The sequence below is a fragment of the Plectropomus leopardus genome, chromosome 3, assembly GCF_026936395.1.
Source record: "Plectropomus leopardus strain MGB_pleo_1.0 chromosome 3, ASM2693639v1, whole genome shotgun sequence".
NCBI classification, from domain to species: domain Eukaryota; kingdom Metazoa; phylum Chordata; class Actinopteri; order Perciformes; family Serranidae; genus Plectropomus; species Plectropomus leopardus.
In genome coordinates, this window is record NC_142178.1 from 38,608,249 (window position 1) to 38,627,756 (window position 19,508).

The 19,508-nt window shown below is 38.2% G+C and overlaps 1 protein-coding gene across 6 annotated transcripts in view; it reads right to left on the reverse strand.

Moving 5' to 3' along the window:
• Positions 1–3,493: 3,493 nt before the first annotated feature.
• The window catches only part of socs7 (suppressor of cytokine signaling 7), a 54,451-nt gene continuing 38,436 nt past the window's right edge, over positions 3,494–19,508 (reverse strand). For 5 of the 6 annotated variants that reach the window (XM_088075009.1, XM_088075004.1, XM_088075006.1 and 2 more), the window contains 8 exons: positions 18,665–18,769; positions 14,246–14,380; positions 13,929–14,074; positions 12,687–12,855; positions 8,763–8,891; positions 6,841–6,976; positions 5,717–5,860; positions 3,494–4,757 (listed from right to left, as the gene is read on the reverse strand). In XM_088075009.1, coding sequence (XP_087931135.1) covers positions 5,740–5,860; positions 6,841–6,976; positions 8,763–8,891; positions 12,687–12,855; positions 13,929–14,074; positions 14,246–14,380; positions 18,665–18,769 — 941 coding nt within the window. In that variant the 3' untranslated portion in view covers positions 3,494–4,757; positions 5,717–5,739. The remainder of the gene's footprint in view (positions 4,758–5,716; positions 5,861–6,840; positions 6,977–8,762; positions 8,892–12,686; positions 12,856–13,928; positions 14,075–14,245; positions 14,381–18,664; positions 18,770–19,508) is intronic. The other variant, XM_088075010.1, reaches the window with a different exon arrangement.

Sequence of the window (19,508 nt, forward strand, 5' to 3'; positions counted from 1 at the left end):
CAAATGTCCTAGAATCCTGGAAATGTCCTTAAATCCTATAAATGAGCTAGAATCCTATAAATGTCCTGGAATCCTTAAACTGTCCTAAAATCCTAGAAACATCCCAAAATCCCAGAAATGTTCTAAAATTTAACAAACATCCTTAAATCCAACAAACATCCTAAAATCCTAAAACTTTGCAAAGTAATTAAGTTTAGTGAAGTATAAGTAGAAAGTGACATTAAAAGAAAAGACTGAAATACTGTATAAGTATTTTAAATGTGTATTTGTAGCTGCAGTTTGTGAGTAGATGTCCTGCAGTCCACTGCTGCCCGGCTCAAACGCGTTTGGCATGCGAGCTGTTGTCTATTGAATCCTTTTGTTATTCAATACAACCAGCACAACAGGCTGCAGCTTGACCCGAAAATGCTCTTCGACCTGATATTTAGTTTTTGGTCACAACATTATCCAAAGAATCTACCTAAAAATGATGAAAAAATGTGAAAAATAAAAATATATAATATCTTTCACATGGTAATTCAAACTCTTGAATCATTTGAACTCTGAGGACTCGCTTTTTTCTTTTTCTTTTGTCGTTTTGGTTCGGTTGTTGGTCACAACCCAAAGAGAAGGCCCAACATCGTAGCTGGAAGGGAAAGTTCCCACAACATTGGCTAACGTTACCTACAAGTTGCAATCATGTTTTAAAGAAAAAAATCTAATCTAATGTTCAAAGAACATTTTAAATGTGTTTATCATTTCAAATAAGGTTCCTGTAAGGTTAAATGCTGACTAAAACGTAATGTTTTAACTGCAACGTCCTGAGGATGTTTTGGTGATGCTGAGAGGTGACAGATTGTAAAATGTTCTTTTATCAAATGTTCCCACAATGTTACATGAGAACAAAGAAAGAACATTTTCAAAGCAACATTCAGAAAATGTTATTGAGGACTGAGATTAACCTTTTTTTTCTACATAAAAATGTAATGTACTGTGATACATTCACATTTTTTTTAAAACAACGTTGGTTTTTTTTCATGTTTATAGAGAATGTAGCCTGAACTTTAAGAACATTTTGGGAACATAAAGAAACCTTGACACTAAAAACGTTACTAAAACATTCCAACAATTTCAAAAATTGCTGACTAGGCTGTAACGTTTTAACTGCAACGTTCTGAGGATGTTTTGGTGATGCTGAGAGGCGACAGATTGTAAAATGATCTTTTTTATAAAACGTTCCCACAATGTTACATGAGAACCAAGACAGCAAAAAAATTTCAAAGCAACATTCAGAACATGTTTTTGACTTTGAGTGGTTGCATTGTACCGTTGTCAGAACGTTTTTAGAACCAAAAATTGCTGAATAAGACTTGATTTTTTAACAGCAACGTGATGTTGAGAGGTGACAGATCGTAGAATGTTCTTTTCATAAAATGTTCCCACAATGTTACATGAGAACAAAAAAGTTTTCAAAGCAACATGTTATTGAGAACCTTTTTTTTAAAAAAATGAAAATGTAATGTAATGTGATATATTTACAATAAAAAAAAATACAATTTTCTGTTGTTTATAGACCATGTTGCCTGAATTTTAAGATTTGGGAACATAAAGAAAACTTGATCCTAAAAACGTTACAGTGGTTGCATTGCACCTTTCTCAGAACGTTTTTAGAACCAAAAATTGCTGAATAAGACGTGATTTTTTTAACAGAAACGTGATGTTGAGAGGTGACAGATCGTAGAACATCTTTTCAGAAAACGTTCCCTCAATGTTACATGAGAACAAAAAAATTTTTCAAAGCAACATGTCATTGAGGACTACATTTTTTTGTTGTTTATAGACCATGTTGCCTGAATTTTAAGATTTGGGAACATAAAGAAAACTTGATCCTAAAAACGTTACAGTGGTTGCATTGCACCTTTCTCAGAACGTTTTTAGAACCCAAAATTGCGAGCTGGGTTGATCCCGGCTCTCCCCTGTGGAGGAAATGTTCCAGTCGTGGCTCTCGGTCCCATCTGTCGTCCACATCGCTGAGCTGGCCTCCAGCTCTTTCAGCCGAGCTAACGATGAGCTGCCCCTCTTTCTCATTGGATCGCTCTCCGTGACTCTTTTCACATCCACAATGCATGCGGGCCCTTTTCATATACGAGCCTTTTTTTCCCTCCCAAACAGCGCACTTGACCTTATTCACCATACAGTCGTCTCTGTTTCTCCCCAGCGGTTCCTCTCCCTGCATCATTTTTTTTAAGTGCTTGGGAAACGAGCGTCCCGCTTTTAGCTAAAGCACTTTCTCCCTCTTCACCTCAAGTGTGCCGTAGTTAGCGGCTGGAGGATGCAGATACTGTCTATCACCTCCTCCCCAGGCACCTCTGTGGAGAGCCTCAGAGAGAAAGAGCTGAATAATTTAACTTGGATATCTCACTTCTTTTTTTTCCTTTTTCACTTAACAGGCTTCATGAGCGAGCGGAGCATTAGCCGTAGAGTATTCAGCCTTAAACATTTCAAAGTGAACCGCTGGCGTTGAAAAATGAAACACTTTCTGTGCAGAGAAACCTCCACCGGAAACAGCATCTTAACACGTTAACTCCTTAAAACCTGAATAAAGTGGCTCGATTTCTTTCAAAAACATGAGAAAAAGGCAATTAGCACCTGAAGAAGAAATGATCAAAAAAATTGTGAAAAGTTAAAAAAAAAATTACGAGGAAATCAGCAGAAAAAAGGAAAGTAAAAACTACAGAACCAAGGGATTCATCAGAAAAAGCTAATTAAAAAAATAATGATTCTGAATAATTTTAAATTAAAAAAGGCAATAAGCACCTTAAGAGGAAATGGCCAAAAATTTTGCAAGAAATTGGTATAGTTACAAAAAAATCCTGAAAATTAGCACAAAAAGAGAGAGAAAATGAGGAAAAGTAAAAAACTAAAACAAACAAGGAAATTACCTGAAAAAAAGTATTCATAAAAATCATTTTAAATAAAAAAAAAAAAAGGCAATGAGCATCTTAAGGAGCAATGACCAAAGAATTAGCAAGAAATTAGTAAATAGTTAGAAAAAAATACCTGAAAATTAGCAAAAAAGAAAGAGAGATAAAAGAAAATAAAAGTAAAAAACTAAAACAAACAAGGACATTACCTAAAAAAAAGCTGCTTAAAAAATAATAATGATTCTAAAACATCATTTAAAATAAAAAAGGCAATGAGCACCTTAAGACAAAATTACCAAAAAAAACCCAAGAAATTAGTAAATGCTTACAAAAAATTACCCAAAAATAGCAACAACAAAAAAAAAGAGAGAATAAAAAAGATAAGAAAAGTAAATAACTAAAACAAACAAAAAATGACCTGGAAAAAAAGGTGCTTAAAAATAACAATGTTTCTAAAATAAATACCCTGTATTAGTTTAAAAGAAGAACAATGAGGTCCAGGAGCTGCTTTGCCTCTGAGCAGACGACGGTAAATGATTGTGAATGCAATAATATGTCTTTGTTATTGTTCAGAAAGAAAAAAAAAACAATGCCACAGACTGATGTTTATTTTTCTTCTTTTTTTTACTGAAAACGCTGAGCCAGTAGCCAGCTTCAGGGTACTGAGAAATAGAATGAGCAAAATACACCTGGGCATTTCAACAAATAAAACTGACAGGTAGAGATGAGTCAGAAGACGCAGATATACACACTCTGAGGCACGGCATTGTGGGAAAAAACAGAGGCTCGTAAACTCCCAGCACAGCAGCGTAAACGGTTAAATTGCGACTCTCTTCTGTTGTCAGATTTAATTTGTTTTATATGCTTGGTGCTCGGGCCCTAATAACGCCAGAAATCTCAATCTCAGTGATTAAATTTGCGGAGGGAAATTAAATTGCAATTTTGTTTTTTTCTAATCAGGCTAAAAAACATAAACGGTGAAATGATGATGAATTTCAAGCCGAGAAGAATCGCCCACATATATACACAGATACATATTTCTGGTAAAATAGCACTGAGTCTAACGTTTCTTTACTGAATATGTTTGATGGGCGTTTTGGTGTTGTTTCTCTCGCTCATATTTGAGTTTCTTCTCCTGTTTGGTGTGTTTGAAATAAAGATCTAGCTATAAATAAAAAAAATTTTAAAAAAATAAAAATTGGTATGTTTGACATAATGATCTAACTATAACCCAAAAAAGAAAAGAAAAGAATAAAATTAAAAAAAGAACTAGAACTTAAGCCAATATTTTAATTCTGATATTTTAATCAAAAAAAAGGAGAAGAATCAGGTTACTTGATAAATGACTACAGGTCCTCCAGCTCGGCGGTCTGCCTGAATCGCCTCTGCTGCCGTGCCTCTGTGCGTATATCTGCTCCGAGGGCAACTTTAAATCCAAAAACCCTCCTTTTGACAGCATGGAAGGAAAAACAAGGAAACGGCAGCAAACAACAGTTGTACAAATCGACCAGTGCATTGTGTGTTTTTAAAAGTCCAGTTCAGCAGATTCGAGAAATTTTGCAAACAAAGTTCATAATAATTCTCCGTTTTGTTTCAAACCGACATGTTTTGGCGGGCGAGAATGTCTCTGCAGTCCCTCTGAAGACGAGGCCGAGTCCTCTGCACCTCAACGTCTCACTCACAGTTTTCCCGCCGTCCAGCTGCAAACACTCGTCCCTCTTTTTGTTAGTCCAAGTCAAGAGAGAGTCGGGGTCCATCCAAGTCCAGCTGGAGACACAGAGACATCTGGGGACTCTGACTGGCTGACTGTGGAAGACTGGCAGACCAGTACAGATCAGTCCTCCATACAGAAACCTGAGCACAGAGACAGAAAGTTAGCTTAAGCTGCCTTTACATGCCATCAGATATATTAGAAAAATTACATTTCATATGAATGATTCGTCACATAATTAACTTATAGGGACTGTTTGCTGCATTTTACGCTTTTTCTTCATTTTTTGATAATTTCTGTTGTGTTTATGCATATGGTATAAATTTTGGAGAGATTGTGTATTTGAGTGTAATCAGTGAATTTCCAGCTCAGCTCCTACAATAAGTCTAAAATACACTGTGGAAACTAAATAGTTACATTCAGACTGTTCAGGTCCAAAAATGCTCCATTGAAACCCATTCAAACTGACATTTTTGATCCCACAGCCATCAGAGCAGAAAAACAGGACTTGTATTATTTCTGGGTGTCATTCTGGGCTTTTGACTTGGAAAATGTATTTTTTTTCTATTTGTCACCTGATGAGGTCATTTTGACCATATTTGGCAGATGGAGGAAATACATGCTGTTTCCACTAGGTGACCTGTCACAGTCAATGTAGCTGCTGATCACTGACAAGTACTTGTTGGATGCTCCCTCTCATATTATGTCACATCACGTCACATTATATCATATTGTTGGATTATTATTACTAATGCTTAAGCGCATAAGAAGCATTTTAATGTGACAGCTGGTGGAGAACATTTGAAATACTTTATATGGTCCTGAATTATAAACACATTATATTTTATAAATTAATCACATTTTCTTTTTTAAAATCTTAATTTGTAGAGTGTAATTCTCCCATCAGAAATATAGTGAATTAGAAGCAAACAGTAAAACTGAAACACTCAAGTAAAGTACCTAAAAATGTTATGTATAGGTCGACTGTGTAGGATTTAGGGGGATACATTGGCAGATTTGTAATAAAATATAATAAGTATGTTTTCTTTAGTGTATAATTACCTAAAAATAAGACGTTTTTCATTACCTCACACACACTTACTTGAGCTGAGAAGATCTTTGCTGCTACGTCTGCGACTCGGCCTCCTGCTCTGCTCCCACCGCCCTGCGGATGCTCTTGATGGACAGGTACGTCTCCTCCTCGGGGTCGTAGTAATAAAACTTACTCAGGTAGGATATTAGCGGTCTGGAGAAAGGTGACAATAAACATTGTAGAAAAAAATTAGTCGTGAAGGTCTGGACAAAATCTCCAAAAAATGCTGAGATAGGTGCATTCTCCTGAGGTTAAATGAAAAGTTGAAAACTAAAAGTTAAAATTCAGTCATTATCTTCTGATAATGTTGGGGTGAAGTTTTATAGTCCACAAAACACTGCCGGAGGTTCACGGGGAAAAGGAGCCGCACTCATCTCCTAAACAATTGAAGCAAATGGTAGCCAGGATTCAAACGTTAAAAAAGATACATAATAAAACCACAAAATGTCTCAACGTAATCCAAGTGTCCTGAAGCCCCAAGATCCCAACTTGTTTTGAAAAACGTCACTGGCATCATGTTTTCAGCCTCGTTGTATCGGTAGCTCCAGCTCTTTCTCGCCGCTCTGTCAGTGCTTTCAGCTTACAAGCCTGACGCCAAAAGTCATATCCCACATCCAACTACGACGTCTCAGATGAGGACGTGCTCGAACAGAACCGGTGGTGGACTTGCAACGTGCACAGGTGGCGTCACCTCAGAACGCAGCTGGAAGGAACCGGCTGCATGTGCATGAAACATGTAAGAGCAGCGTCAGGTAATAACGCTGCCTGTAACAACATTATATAAGGAGCGCGGGTGTGCTTAAAGGGTGGTGGGACCCACAAACAACTGACTTTCATGTCGGAGTCGGAATTTGCTAAGTTTTAAGTATAACAACAAGCCCGCTGTTTCTCCATCCTTCAGTGACAAAATAAAAATCAACAAAATATATGCTTGAAGGGTTAAAAAAGAGCCTGCAGTGAATTTAAAATAGTCAACTGTGAACCTCGCATTTACTCCCACAGCACGATTAAAGTCGCTTTAATATCAAAAAGTCCAGAGACAAACAGCGGATGGCAGTTTGGAGTTTTTGTTTTTTTGTTAAATTTCAGCAGGTGGATATTAGAGTGATCACATGACCGTGGGAGTGGAGTACCTGGGCAGTGGAAGCTCCTGGATGTGGTCGATGCGGACCATTTGTCGGATGCAGAAGCGACAGAGATGCTGTAGCGACTTCACGTTGCTGAAGCGAGATACAGGATACAGCAGCTGAACCGGGGTGGGAGGAAGCCCTGCAAAACACACACACACACACACACACACACACACACACACACACACACACACACACACAGAGCACCCATTTTTGTGTTACTGCACAGTGTTACACTCTCAGATTGTTATTATAAGTGTGTGAAGCGTCTCTTTACTTTTTTGACCTGATTCGGTCTGTTTGTTATTGTGTCTAAGTCTTTGAGAATTGTTGCCTCAAGACAACACTGGAAACGCAGCAATGAAAATCTTTTCGTGACCCTCTCAGTATTCGAGCACAACACACGATTCCCTCTGAATTGCATTTCCATTGTTGTCTTCATGCAACAAGTCACGTCTCGTGAGATTTTAGAACGAGACTTCTCCGTAAGCAAGACTTAGACACAAAAACAGACTGGATGAAGCGAAAGGGAAAAGAGACACTTATAACAACACTAGGCGGGTTTCCATTACAGAACTTAAGCGATATTTTCAAAATGATGATAAAACACAATTGTGAAATGACTGTGTTTCCTCTGAGTGATGTTCTGCGACTTCTCCTCTGGCCATAACATCCCGGTAACTGGCGATGGATGTTCAAAACATTAGCAGCTTTATATCTATTGCAGCCACCGAACTAGCCGTCATTATTTCCACTCCAAGGCCACGTAGGCGTGTTATGGAGCCATAATGGAAAGGCGAGCTCCTTATACGGGGGAGCGGCCAGCGGGAGCTGATAGTCCACGATTTCACAGAGGAATTATGAATTCAAAAATTCTGGATGATTCACGCAGTTTTTGAAGAGTTATGTGATGCAATAACAGCTCTTGTAGCTCCTGCTGCATCATGAGGGAGCCAGTTTCTACTGACGAGCTCATAGACACAGCATCATGTGACCTACAAAAGCCAATAAAGTGTTTCCATTGCAATTTTGTGAAATATGGCCTTTTGATGTGAAAAATCGCAAAATATCGCCGGGGGGAAGTCTCATAAAATCACTCAGTGGAAACGCAGTCATCTCGCAATTGTGTTTTATCGTTATTTCGAAAATATTGCTTACGTTTTTCGCAAAACCTGTTATGTAACCCCGCCAAGTGTTTAGAAAGCGCTGTTGTTGTAAATGTTACATTTCACACAAGGTGCTGAAGCTGTTGTGTCAAATGTCACGCCCATCACAACTCTTTCGCTTCAGTGGCGCCGGCATGCTGTCTAAAAACCACACACTTGAGTGATGATGCCGTGGTTTGGCTCTGTGAAAAATGCAAAGGTGATGTAAAGACGGGACCCTGTACCGCCATCTATGTATTAAAAGGGCCTTAGAAACAAAAACATGGGAAAACAGGGTCCATGTTGAAAAATGCCAAAGTTAGCCCTTTTAGTAACATCAACAATAACAACCAAAAATAAAAGTACTCATGCAAATATACTAATTCACATGGATTTATATTTTGTAGGAGTGATCTGAATCTGCAAAGTAACTAAAGTTATCAAATAAATATAATGGAGTATAAAGCGACACAACATGGAAATACTCAAGTCAAGCTTAAAGATACCTCAGAATTGTACTTAAGTAAAGTACTTGAGTAAATACTTAGTTACTGTCCGGCCCTGCCTGCTCAGATGTATCCTCAGTCATACGAGCGTTGAGGACAAACCAAACATATAGATTTATTCTCACAATCATAAAAGATGCAGCGCCTGCATGCAGACAGTCAGATATACTTTGTGCCCTCTGCTCCGTCTCTCAGGCACTTCTCACTAAGTGGCAGCTCGCATCCATTTTTGATCGGCTCGGGGCTGCGTGCGGATAAATGACCCATATTTTACCTGGGACTCTGGAGCGCAGGAAGTAGAGGAATTTGCCGTTCTTGGAGTGCATGATGGCTCGCTCGATGAACTCCACCACTGAGTGGCAGCGGTCCTCAAACTTCGGGTGACACCACAAGCTGAACGTCCCTGGACGGCGAGAGAAATGATTTTTCTTTATGTGTCACATGAAGCATTTTATCATCCATAAATCATGACCACATTAATTATGAAACGTGAATAATTGCAGCAAACACACAAGACACATAAGTTAGCTGTCAGCCTCTTTGTTTGAATTGTGACCCTGTTTTCACAGAAAAATGTTCTGTAACAGCAAATGTTTCAAAATCGAGTTCTCCTGTTGTCATTTGCTCTTCTGACGCTCACAAAAATTCATCCACTGATATACAGACGTCTCTTTTTGGGCACTATAAAAAATTTGCGTCAGAGCCTGACGTACTTCCTGGAGGCTTCGTCCAGACGCGTTCTTATCTGACGCTGTCCGGCAGCAAATCACGCAAATGCAGTAAAGACCCAATCACAATCACAGCTGTTTATTTACAATAACTAAACCGCCGCGTACATATAATCAAACAACGCTGAGCAAACCCGCCTTCACTGATTAGTTCTAGCCACTTAAAAGAATCAATATCAGTTTAAGTATACGCTATATCCAGAAAGTTTTCACCGCTTTGCCTTGCTGTCAGACGGCACTTAGCGACGGGAATCTGAAGCTTTTATATCAAAAACACCAGACTTCATTGATAAAAATTTGACTCCACTGATCGGCGGAGCTGCTGCTGCACCGCTGCCTCCATCAGCTGCTGCAGAGGGTGAAGACGAGTCAACATTCAAATACAGACATCACAAAACTGATGTTGATATTTTTAGGTGGCTAAAACGTTTTGCTGCAGCCTCGTCCGCAGCAGGACGTCGCTTAGCTTCTGTCTAACTGTTCCTTATTCTTCAGAGGAGGCGGTGGCTTATTTAAAATAAAAATAAAATAATATTTTACCAAGTTGTATGTCCCTCACCTAAGCCAAAATGAAAAACACAAGTCCCTCTTCTGCATTTTTTCATAAATAACGAACAGTTCCTATCCCGAACCACCGAGGGAGTTACATGACGGAAAAACTCGACTTGCAATCACATTATTCTGTGTGTGTTAGTCCAATTTTGAGAAATTCAATTTAGTCCGATTTCAGTCGCAGTAACGTGTTAACGTGTATTTTAAAAGTCCAGTTTTAGTCGAAATAACACAATAATCTGACTTTTTCTAACATCATGTGAGCGTACAGTATGATGGCTGGATTCAGTTTATGCCTAAAGTTCTCAAACATTCTTACCGACAAATTTTCAAAACATTACCATAACTTTTACATAATTTTTTAGTCCATTACCATGACTTTATATAAGCATTTAAAAGGCCTAAAAATAAAAAGTACTTCCCAGACATTTGTGGTTAACACAACTGCCAGCGCTTTACCTACAAAACAGACATCTTCACTGCCAACCAGCTGCATTTTCCAAAATATCAAACTGGTTTACACGTCTACTTGTATATTAAAAGTCCAGTTTTAGCCAGATTAACACAAAAATATGACTTTTTCTAACATCATGTAAACGTGCTGACTGACTCATGAGGAAAATTCAGGAGATCAGAAAAGTTAGTGATATTCATCCTGAGGGAAACTTGAATATTTGTAATTAATATTAAACTTCTCCATGATGCTCATGTGGCTAAAAACTGCCTAAAAAAACAAATGTTTGATGTCTGATTTCAGAATAAAAGTCTGTAATTCAGACAGAAAGCCTGCTATCGACCACCAGCTGATGTGTGTTACACACAGTCAGAGGACAGACACATCTGAGTGTGTTGTTGTTGTGTGTATGTATGTGTGTGTGTGTGTGTGTGTGTGTGTGTGTGTGTGTGTGTGTGTGTGTGTTGACTTCCTGTTGACCGCTCAGTGGTTGTTTATTTGCCCTCGATTCCTGTCGGGCCGCGGTGCGTTCATGCACACACGATGGCGTTGATGTGAATGTGTTGTGTCAGTCGGGGCTGCGCGTCTGAATAATGAACGTGTTTCGGGGCATGACTCTATAGCTTCATGACGGTGACTCATTAATGTAGAGCCCCGTTTATGTATGCATGTGTGTGTCTGCGTGTGTGTGTGTGCGTCTGCCCGGTTACACATGTTTCTTTCATGAGTCACCTTGTTAGTTTGTCACACATGTGGCGTGTGTGCAAATATGCATGCGGCGGAGTTATTCATGCTTCAGTGTTGGAGTGTGACCTTACACTTATCTGTGTTTTGTTGTTTTTACGAGCTCTTTTGTTGTCCTTTATTTTTATGATCATGTTATTGTCAGTGTGGGAAAATCTAAAATAAAGTGCTTTGATTAAAAAAAGTCATTGGTTATTTCCTGGAAATTATATATATTTAATTTAATTTAATTTAATTTAATTTAATTTAATTTAATTTTTCAGGACAAGCTATTTTGAAATTTCAATTTTTGAGTTATTTCTTATGTGTTTCAGGCCATTTTGTTCAGTCTTTCAGCTGTTGTATTTTATCATAATTGTTTAGCCAAACAGGTACTTTTTGGATTAAAAGTGAGAGAGATGACGGGTTGCTCTGTATACTTTGATCAAACGTAGGTCCAAAACCTTCAGTTGGGTGCTCATGGAAAACAGGACCCAACAGGATAAACAGGAAGGAAATCCAGGCACTCCAAAAATGTGAAAAACGGGAAGAATCACATTAAAAAGCCTTTATTATGGCGGCTAAATCATTAAAAAAACTGCCGGTCTTCATGTGTATGTATGTATACTGTGATTATGGTTTGTTATTATGACATATTTCTGTTTTATTTATTGCTGTAATTTCATCAGCTGGGTCATGTGACGGCGGTGGGGCCATACCTATATTGCATATGTTAATGTTTATTTGATTAATCTTGTATTAATCTCTTCTTTGTGTGGACCCCAGGAAGAATAGTTGTTGCTACGGTAACAACTAATGGGGATCCAATGTAAATAAATAAATAAATATGTTTTTAAAGCAAAGACCAGCAGCATATATATATATATATATATATATATATATATATATATATATATATATATATATAACTGACGAAATTGAAAACCAAATACTTCCCCCCAATTACTGATTCTTGTATAATCGCGATTCTTGATTCGTGAATATGTGGGTGTGTGTGTGTGTGTGTGTGTGTGTGTGTGTGTCATGCATAAATGTCTTCAGTGACTCATGGTGGTGGTGTGTCATCATACATGTGGTTTGTGTCCATTACATGCCTGACCTGCTGAATGACCATTATATATATATATATATATATATATATATATATACACACACACACACACACACACACATACAGTATATATATACACAATATATACAGTATATACAGTATATACATATATTTATATATGCATTATTCTTGTGTATTTGCATATAACTGCCAGCATAATGCATGTCATGCAGAGAAATCTGTGTGTTTGTTTCTGTGTGCTCGGATGCTGAGGACATAAAGTGCTGATTTTGGTTTTAGGTTTAAGCTTATATAATTATATGCATTTTTTTGTATGCAAAGACCTATATTACCAAACATATTACTGGATACTCCTTGTAAAAATTATTTATTTTTCCTTTTATTTTTTTCCTTTAGTGCAACTTTTAAATGTGTTATTTATTTATTCATTTTTAATATGTACATTTTTTTGTTTTGTTACCATTTTTGTCACATTTTGTTGCTAAAATTCAGGTTATTTTCTTGTAACTTTTTCCCCGTGTTTTTAAAACTTTTTACAGGGTCAATCTGTGCAAAATACTGCGTGCATCCGCTGTCCACTCTGCTGTCGTGTGGGGTCAGAGTTAGTGATCGTGTGTGTGTGTGTGTGTGTGCGTGTGTGTGTCTCACCTCGGTAGTGCTCCATGCGTGTGTGGTGTGTGACTCCCTGCGACCTGAAGCTCAGGCTCAGGATGTATCGCGGGTCTGAACTGTCTCGGACCAGGAAGGATCCGTCCGGTTTCCCCTTCAGCTTCATCTCTGCGTCCTCCCAGTTCATCGGGCCCCAGTACCAGCCGCACTGAGGAACCAGGAAAAAACTCCAGTCATTGAGCAAGAAACCAGCCTCAGTGCTGCTCTCCGATTTCTTTCTTTCTTTTTTCTTTCTCCAGTTAAAACTTTCACCTGAACAAAATAACATGCTGTTCCCCCGGATTAACCCTTTAAAACCTGAGCAGATCGGCTTGATTTCTTTCAAAAACACAAGATGTTACAAGTTACAAGCAACAAGAAAATTACCTGAAAATTAGCGAAAAAAGGAAACATTTTAAAAGGTAAAAACAAAATAAATAAATAAATAAATATATGGATAAAACTTAATGAGACTGATTGAAACCAATGAGCATTTACAAAAAACATAGAAAATATTTATATCAAAATTTCAAATTTGGACAAAAACAAACTTTATTGCCTTTAGCAAATGTGTGATCAAAACGGAAACATCATATGTGATTTCTAATAAAGGAAAAATAAGCAAACAACAAACTCATGATATCATATATGATAAAATAGTTAATACTACTACTACTAATAATAATAATGTCTTATAAAACATGGATAAAGAGACAGAAAAAATAGTAGAAAATAATCATAAAAACAGAAAATTGTCACGAAATATTATAATTAACTGTTTTATCTTTAAACTTTATTAAGGACTCAGCTCATAGAGAGGTCCATAGAAAATAAGACAAGATAATATCAACAAAGTAAAAAAGAAAAAGAAAAAGGGTCATAAACACAAAAGAAATACATTTTATTTAAAAATAAAGAAATAAAGAAATAAATTATATATATAATTTTGTTATTTGCTTGTTTTTGTTTAGTTTTGGGTTTGTTTGGTTTTTTTTACATTTTTTTCTTGTCAATTTTTGCTAAATTTCAGGTAATTTTCTCGTTGCTCATAACTTGTGGCATCTTCAGTTGTATTTGAGGCCAATCTGCTCGGGTTTCAAAGGGTTAATATGACATATTAAAGATTCCTTTTGGAAGGTTTTATTCATAAAAGCTGTTTAACCACCTAAATGCACCTAAAAAATCTAAAAAATTAAAGACATTATAATGAGTGAGTGTGTGTGTGAGCAGTTTGAGTCTGACCTTCTCCAGCTCTCTCAGACTGGCCGTGAAGTTGCTGGCTTCAGACCGCCGCAGGGCGCACAACACGGGGGGCGGGGCGTGTCTGGAAGGGGGTGGAGCATCTGCCGGCGATGGGGTCGAATGAGGGAGGGCCCGAAGGAAGGCGTCTAAAACAGGAGGAGAAATTTAAAGGTGCTGCATGAGGCATTTAAAAGGCATTTTTTTGTGCACAGAAGAAAAAAGAAGTCACAGCGTGTTTCAAAATACGATATTTGGAAACATCGTCTTCGTTTCTCACAGCGGCCGCTGACTGACGGCTGGAGGACGCGCGGTCTTACCGTTGAGGCTGAGACTGTGCTGGATGGTGGCGTGGGAGGGAGGAGGAGGAGGAGGGAGAGGAAGAGGGAGGGACTGCAGGGAGGCGCCCATAACGCTCACCAGGAAAGGACCCGGCTGAGGCCCCGCTATGTCATCTGGAGGAAGGACAGCAAGGAAAGGAGACAAGGAAGGAGGGAGGGAAGGATCCAAGAGGATGGGAAGGAAGGAGATAGGGCAGGAAGGAAAGCAGACAAGGAAGGAGGGAAGGTTGGAAGGAGGAAAGGAAGGAAAGAACGTAGGGCAGGAAGTAAGGAGGAAACACAAAAGGAAGAAAGGAAGAAAGAAAGGAAGGAAGGAAAGAAGGACAGAGGGAAAGAAGGGAGGAAGGAAGGAATGAGGGAAGGGGGAAAGGAAGGAAGAAGGAAACAAGAAAGGTAGGAAGGAGGAGAGGAAGGAAGGAAGGAAGGAAGGAAAGAAGGACAGAGGGAAGTGGGGAGCAAGGAAGGGAGGAAGGAAGGAAGGAGGAAAGGAAGGAAAGACGGTAGGGCAGGAAGTAAGGATGAAACACAAAAGGAATGAAGGAAGGAAGGAAAGAAGGACAGAGGGAAGGAAGGGAGGAAGGAAGGAAGGGGGAAAGGAAGGATGAAGGAAACAAGAAAGGAAGGAAGCAGGAGAGGAAGGAAAGAAGGAAGGAAGGAGGAAAGGAAGGAAAGAAGGTAGGGCAGGAAGTAAGGAGGAAACACAAAAGGAAGAAAGGAAGAAAGAAAGGAAGGAAGGAAAGAAGGACAGAGGGAAGGAAGGGAGGAAGGAAGGAATGAGGGAAGGGGGAAAGGAAGGAAGAAGGAAACAAGAAAGGTAGGAAGGAGGAGAGGAAGGAAGGAAGGAAGGAAGGAAAGAAGGACAGAGGGAAGTGGGGAGCAAGGAAGGGAGGAAGGAAGGAAGGAGGAAAGGAAGGAAAGACGGTAGGGCAGGAAGTAAGGATGAAACACAAAAGGAATGAAGGAAGGAAGGAAAGAAGGACAGATGGAAGGAAGGGAGGAAGGAAGGAAGGGGGAAAGGAAGGATGAAGGAAACAAGAAAGGAAGGAAGCAGGAGAGGAAGGAAAGAAGGAAGGAAGTAGGAAAGGAAGGAAAGAAGGTAGGGCAGGAAGTAAGGAGGAAACACAAAAGGAAGAAAGGAAGAAAGAAAGGAAGGAAGGAAAGAAGGACAGAGGGAAGGAAGGGAGGAAGGAAGGAATGAGGGAAGGGGGAAAGGAAGGAAGAAGGAAACAAGAAAGGAAGGAAGGAGGAGAGGAAGGAAGGAAGGAAGGAAGGAAAGAAGGACAGAGGGAAGTGGGGAGCAAGGAAGGGAGGAAGGAAGGAAGGAGGAAAGGAAGGAAAGAAGGTAGGGCAGGAAGTAAGGATGAAACACAAAAGGAATGAAGGAAGGAAGGAAAGAAAGACAGATGGAAGGAAGGGAGGAAGGAAGGAAGGGGGAAAGGAAGGATGAAGGAAACAAGAAAGGAAGGAAGCAGGAGAGGAAGGAAAGAAGGAAGGAAGTAGGAAAGGAAGGAAAGAAGGTAGGGCAGGAAGTAAGGAGGAAACACAAAAGGAAGGAAAGATGGAAGGAAGGAAGGAAGGACAGAGGGAAGGAAGGAAGGAGGAAAGTAAAGAAGGAAGAAAAACAAAGAAGGGAAGGAGGAGAGGAAGCAAAGAAGGAAGGAAGGAATGAAGGTAGGGCAGGAAGTAAGGAGAAGGGAAGAAAGGGAGGAAAAAGGAAATGAGAAAGGAAAGAAGGAGGAGAGGAAGGAAAGAAGGAAGGAAAGAAGGAGGAAAGGAAGGAAGGAAGGAAGGAAGGAAGTAAAATCAGATCTGAATCTGATTTAGAGCCACATATGAAAGTGACCAAAATCCTGTTTGAAAAAATCAGCTTTCATGTGATTTGTGCTTTTCAGTGGAAACCCTCCACCGTGCACGGGTTTCCATGAACCCTCAAACTGCGCAAATTGAAACTGCGAATAAAAAATACGCCTAATCTCTGTCTAAACTTCCTAAATTGCAAAAACGTTTTAACGCTTGCATGAGGTTTATTAAAATAACCTTTTGTCTTTGTAGTAATGTTATTTTTATGATGTGTTCTTTTGTGTTTCATAGTTGCATTTTTGATTTTGTATTTTTTGTTGTCTTTATTATATTTCCGCTTGTCTTCGCCGGGACAGATTTTCTGAGTTAAATAAATGTTCAGTAAAATAAAAAATAAAAGAAATGATTGATTGTTATTAAAACACATCAAAGAGGCACACTGTGTTCCCATAAAAAAACACACCGAACACAAACACACCAAATGTGGATTAATCCGCCGCTGAAAATAGTCCTGTTTGTTCAATAAAAACTACAGTGAGCAGTTTGTTTTGGAAATTATGGAGGCTTTTTTAAAAAATTAAACTAAGTATAGTGTCAGTTTAGGGAGGACAGAGAGCACTGAGACTAACACATTGTTGGTTTTAGACTTTTTATGGGATTTGTAGAAGAAAAATACAGAATATTTACAACCTTTTCTTTTAAAGCAAACCCTGAGGACGCTCAAGTCTGCTGCATATGTGGGTCAGAAAATAACACCAGGCTCGGAGCGAAAATACGCACTGGAAAGGTCAGAGAATGGTTTTGATATTCGGCGGAAGAAAATGCCCTAATATTCAGAAATATTATTTTAATCTCACATTGTTTACAATTGATTTCCTTTTGCATGTCCATGCAGCGAAGCCGGCTCAGCCTCCCATGAATCTCTGATTCGGGTTTTTGGTTCTGGAGCATTTTGGTGACCAAAAATAAAAAATAAAAAACTATATTAGAGAAACTGTCAATACAAATCGCTGCATCACCTAAAAGATAAAACCAAGAAAACAAAATAAATGTAGAAAAATGCTCCTGAAAACAACAAACAAGAGAATAAAAGTTGTTTTTTGTCTCCTGGTGCAGACTGAAGAGAAGGAAACTGTTTTCCTCATCGATTGAGTCTCAGATTTCAAATTAAATTCGGTAGTTTGACCTTTTAAAGCTCCTCCAATCAGATTACAGCAGATTACAGAAACTTGTCTGTGTCTGTTTCGGGAAACGCACAACAGAAAAAAACACAGCTGATAAGTAAGAATATGACGGAGAGAAACTGCCGGTGCTTCGTTTTCATTAGACAGACGGAAATAAAGCACTTAAGAAAGGGCAGTTTCTGCTTTTTGTCTCCAAATTTATCATGTTGTGAGTCTGCAGAAAAATCCAGACGAGGACAGAAACAAAAGACTTCAGCCCCCCGCCCCCCTCCACCAGGACCCGCCGACAAATACATGTCAGGTTTATGACTTTAGTCAGTTATTATTATCTTTATTGTTATTTACTTTGTTCACTCTCTTCATCCTGTTACCACCCAGCTGTCATTTATTAAAATTATTAGTATTTATTTCTGTATTTATTTATTTATTTATTCATTTTCCTGAGCATGTATTGCTATTATTGTATGATTTATTATCATTATTATTATTATTATTATTATTATTATTATTACTATCATTATTTTCCTGAACATGAATTTCTACTGTTGTATTGTTAATATTATTGCTATTTTCATTTTTATTATTTTGACTACTATTATCAATATTGTTTTTTTATTTAATTTTCATTTAATTTAATCTTATTTTCACTCCCTTCACACTGTTAATCACCCAGCATTTACTTTTTCTTTTTTATTTATATATTTTTTCTCAAAACATGTATTGTTGTGTTATTATTATTATTATTATTATTATTATTATTATTATTATTATTATTATTATTATTATTATCATTATCATTACTATTATTGCTACTTAATTCAATTCAATTCGATTCAATTCAATTTAATTTGTTCACTCCCTTAACACAATTATCACCAGTGGTTTTATTTTTTATTTTATTTTTACTTATTTTTTCCCACAAACATGTATTGCTAATACTGTACTATTACTAATTCCCAAACATATTGCTATTATTGTATTATTGCTATCCTTAGCATTGTTATCATTGTTATTTTTGTTATTATTATTATTATTATTGTTGTTATCATTAGTAGTAGTAGTATCATCAGTATTATTAATATTGTTATTTTATCATTTTATTTTATTTTGTTCTATTTTGATTTTTTCCTTGCACAAAAAGGCAATCACATATACATGGGTGCCATATTTTGTAAATCCCATATAAGAAATATATGATCATTATTTTCCTCTTTTTCTCTTTTCTCTTATATTTTATTTATTTTTATTTTTTGTGAGTTGCAGTTGCTGCTGCGGCTGTTTGTTGTGTCTCCTCAGTTCATTTCATAATGAAACATGTCAATCCACCGTCTGTCACGTCTCTTTGCAACGATATAAAGAAAACGACAAACAAAACAAACACAGGATGAGACAAACAGGAAGGAGAGAGAAGTACCTAACAAACTGAGACTTCGGCGTGGAGGAGGGGGAGGCGTGGGAGGGTGTGGCGTGTTCGCCCCTCGCCGTGAAATATCCACATCCACCAGAGAAACAGTCTCACCTGGAGAGGAACCAAAAAACAGAGACGCCAGAGTGAGTGAGGCAGGCGCTGGTTTGTGCGTCTGTGATTGTGTGTTGTTTTTGTCTGTGCTGCAGAGCGCCGTCAGAGCCGCACCGGCCAGGAAGCTTATGGAAAATTACACCCAGCTAATCAGCCTAAATCACTGCAATAAAGAAGGACATCCCATCCCGGCTAATTGAGATGCTGCAGATTCACTGTTTACCAAAGTGAAATTCTGCAGTTGGGGATGTTTTACTGGCAGGGAAAGAAACAAATTCAAGCGTTAGAGCCAAATCCCCGCCGTCTCCGCAGCAGCAGGGAGAGCTGGACTCACCCACTTTCCTCCTCCAGCATCTCTTTGGCTTTTTTAAATATTTTTTTATTTTTTGAGACATCACAGAGCGGCTGTAAACACGAGCATAAGACTTGCACGTCTGAAAGTCCCCGAGATTTAAAACAACTCGCTCTGCTCGCTCCTCAGGGGGCAACCGGCGTGAAACGTTGCAGCTTTTAACCCTTTGAAATCACTTTTCTTGTGTTGCATTCAGACGGATTTAACAAGCGTTTACACCTCTGACGGCTCAGCAAACTGATTTGATTTATTTCCAAAACAACGAGAAAAGAAGGTCATGATAACTAAACAAGAAATGTTGCAAATAAATTAGTAAAAGGTGATGAAAGAATTACCTTTAAAAGTATCTTAAAAAATGGGGGGATTACTTGCAAATTAAATTTTTTA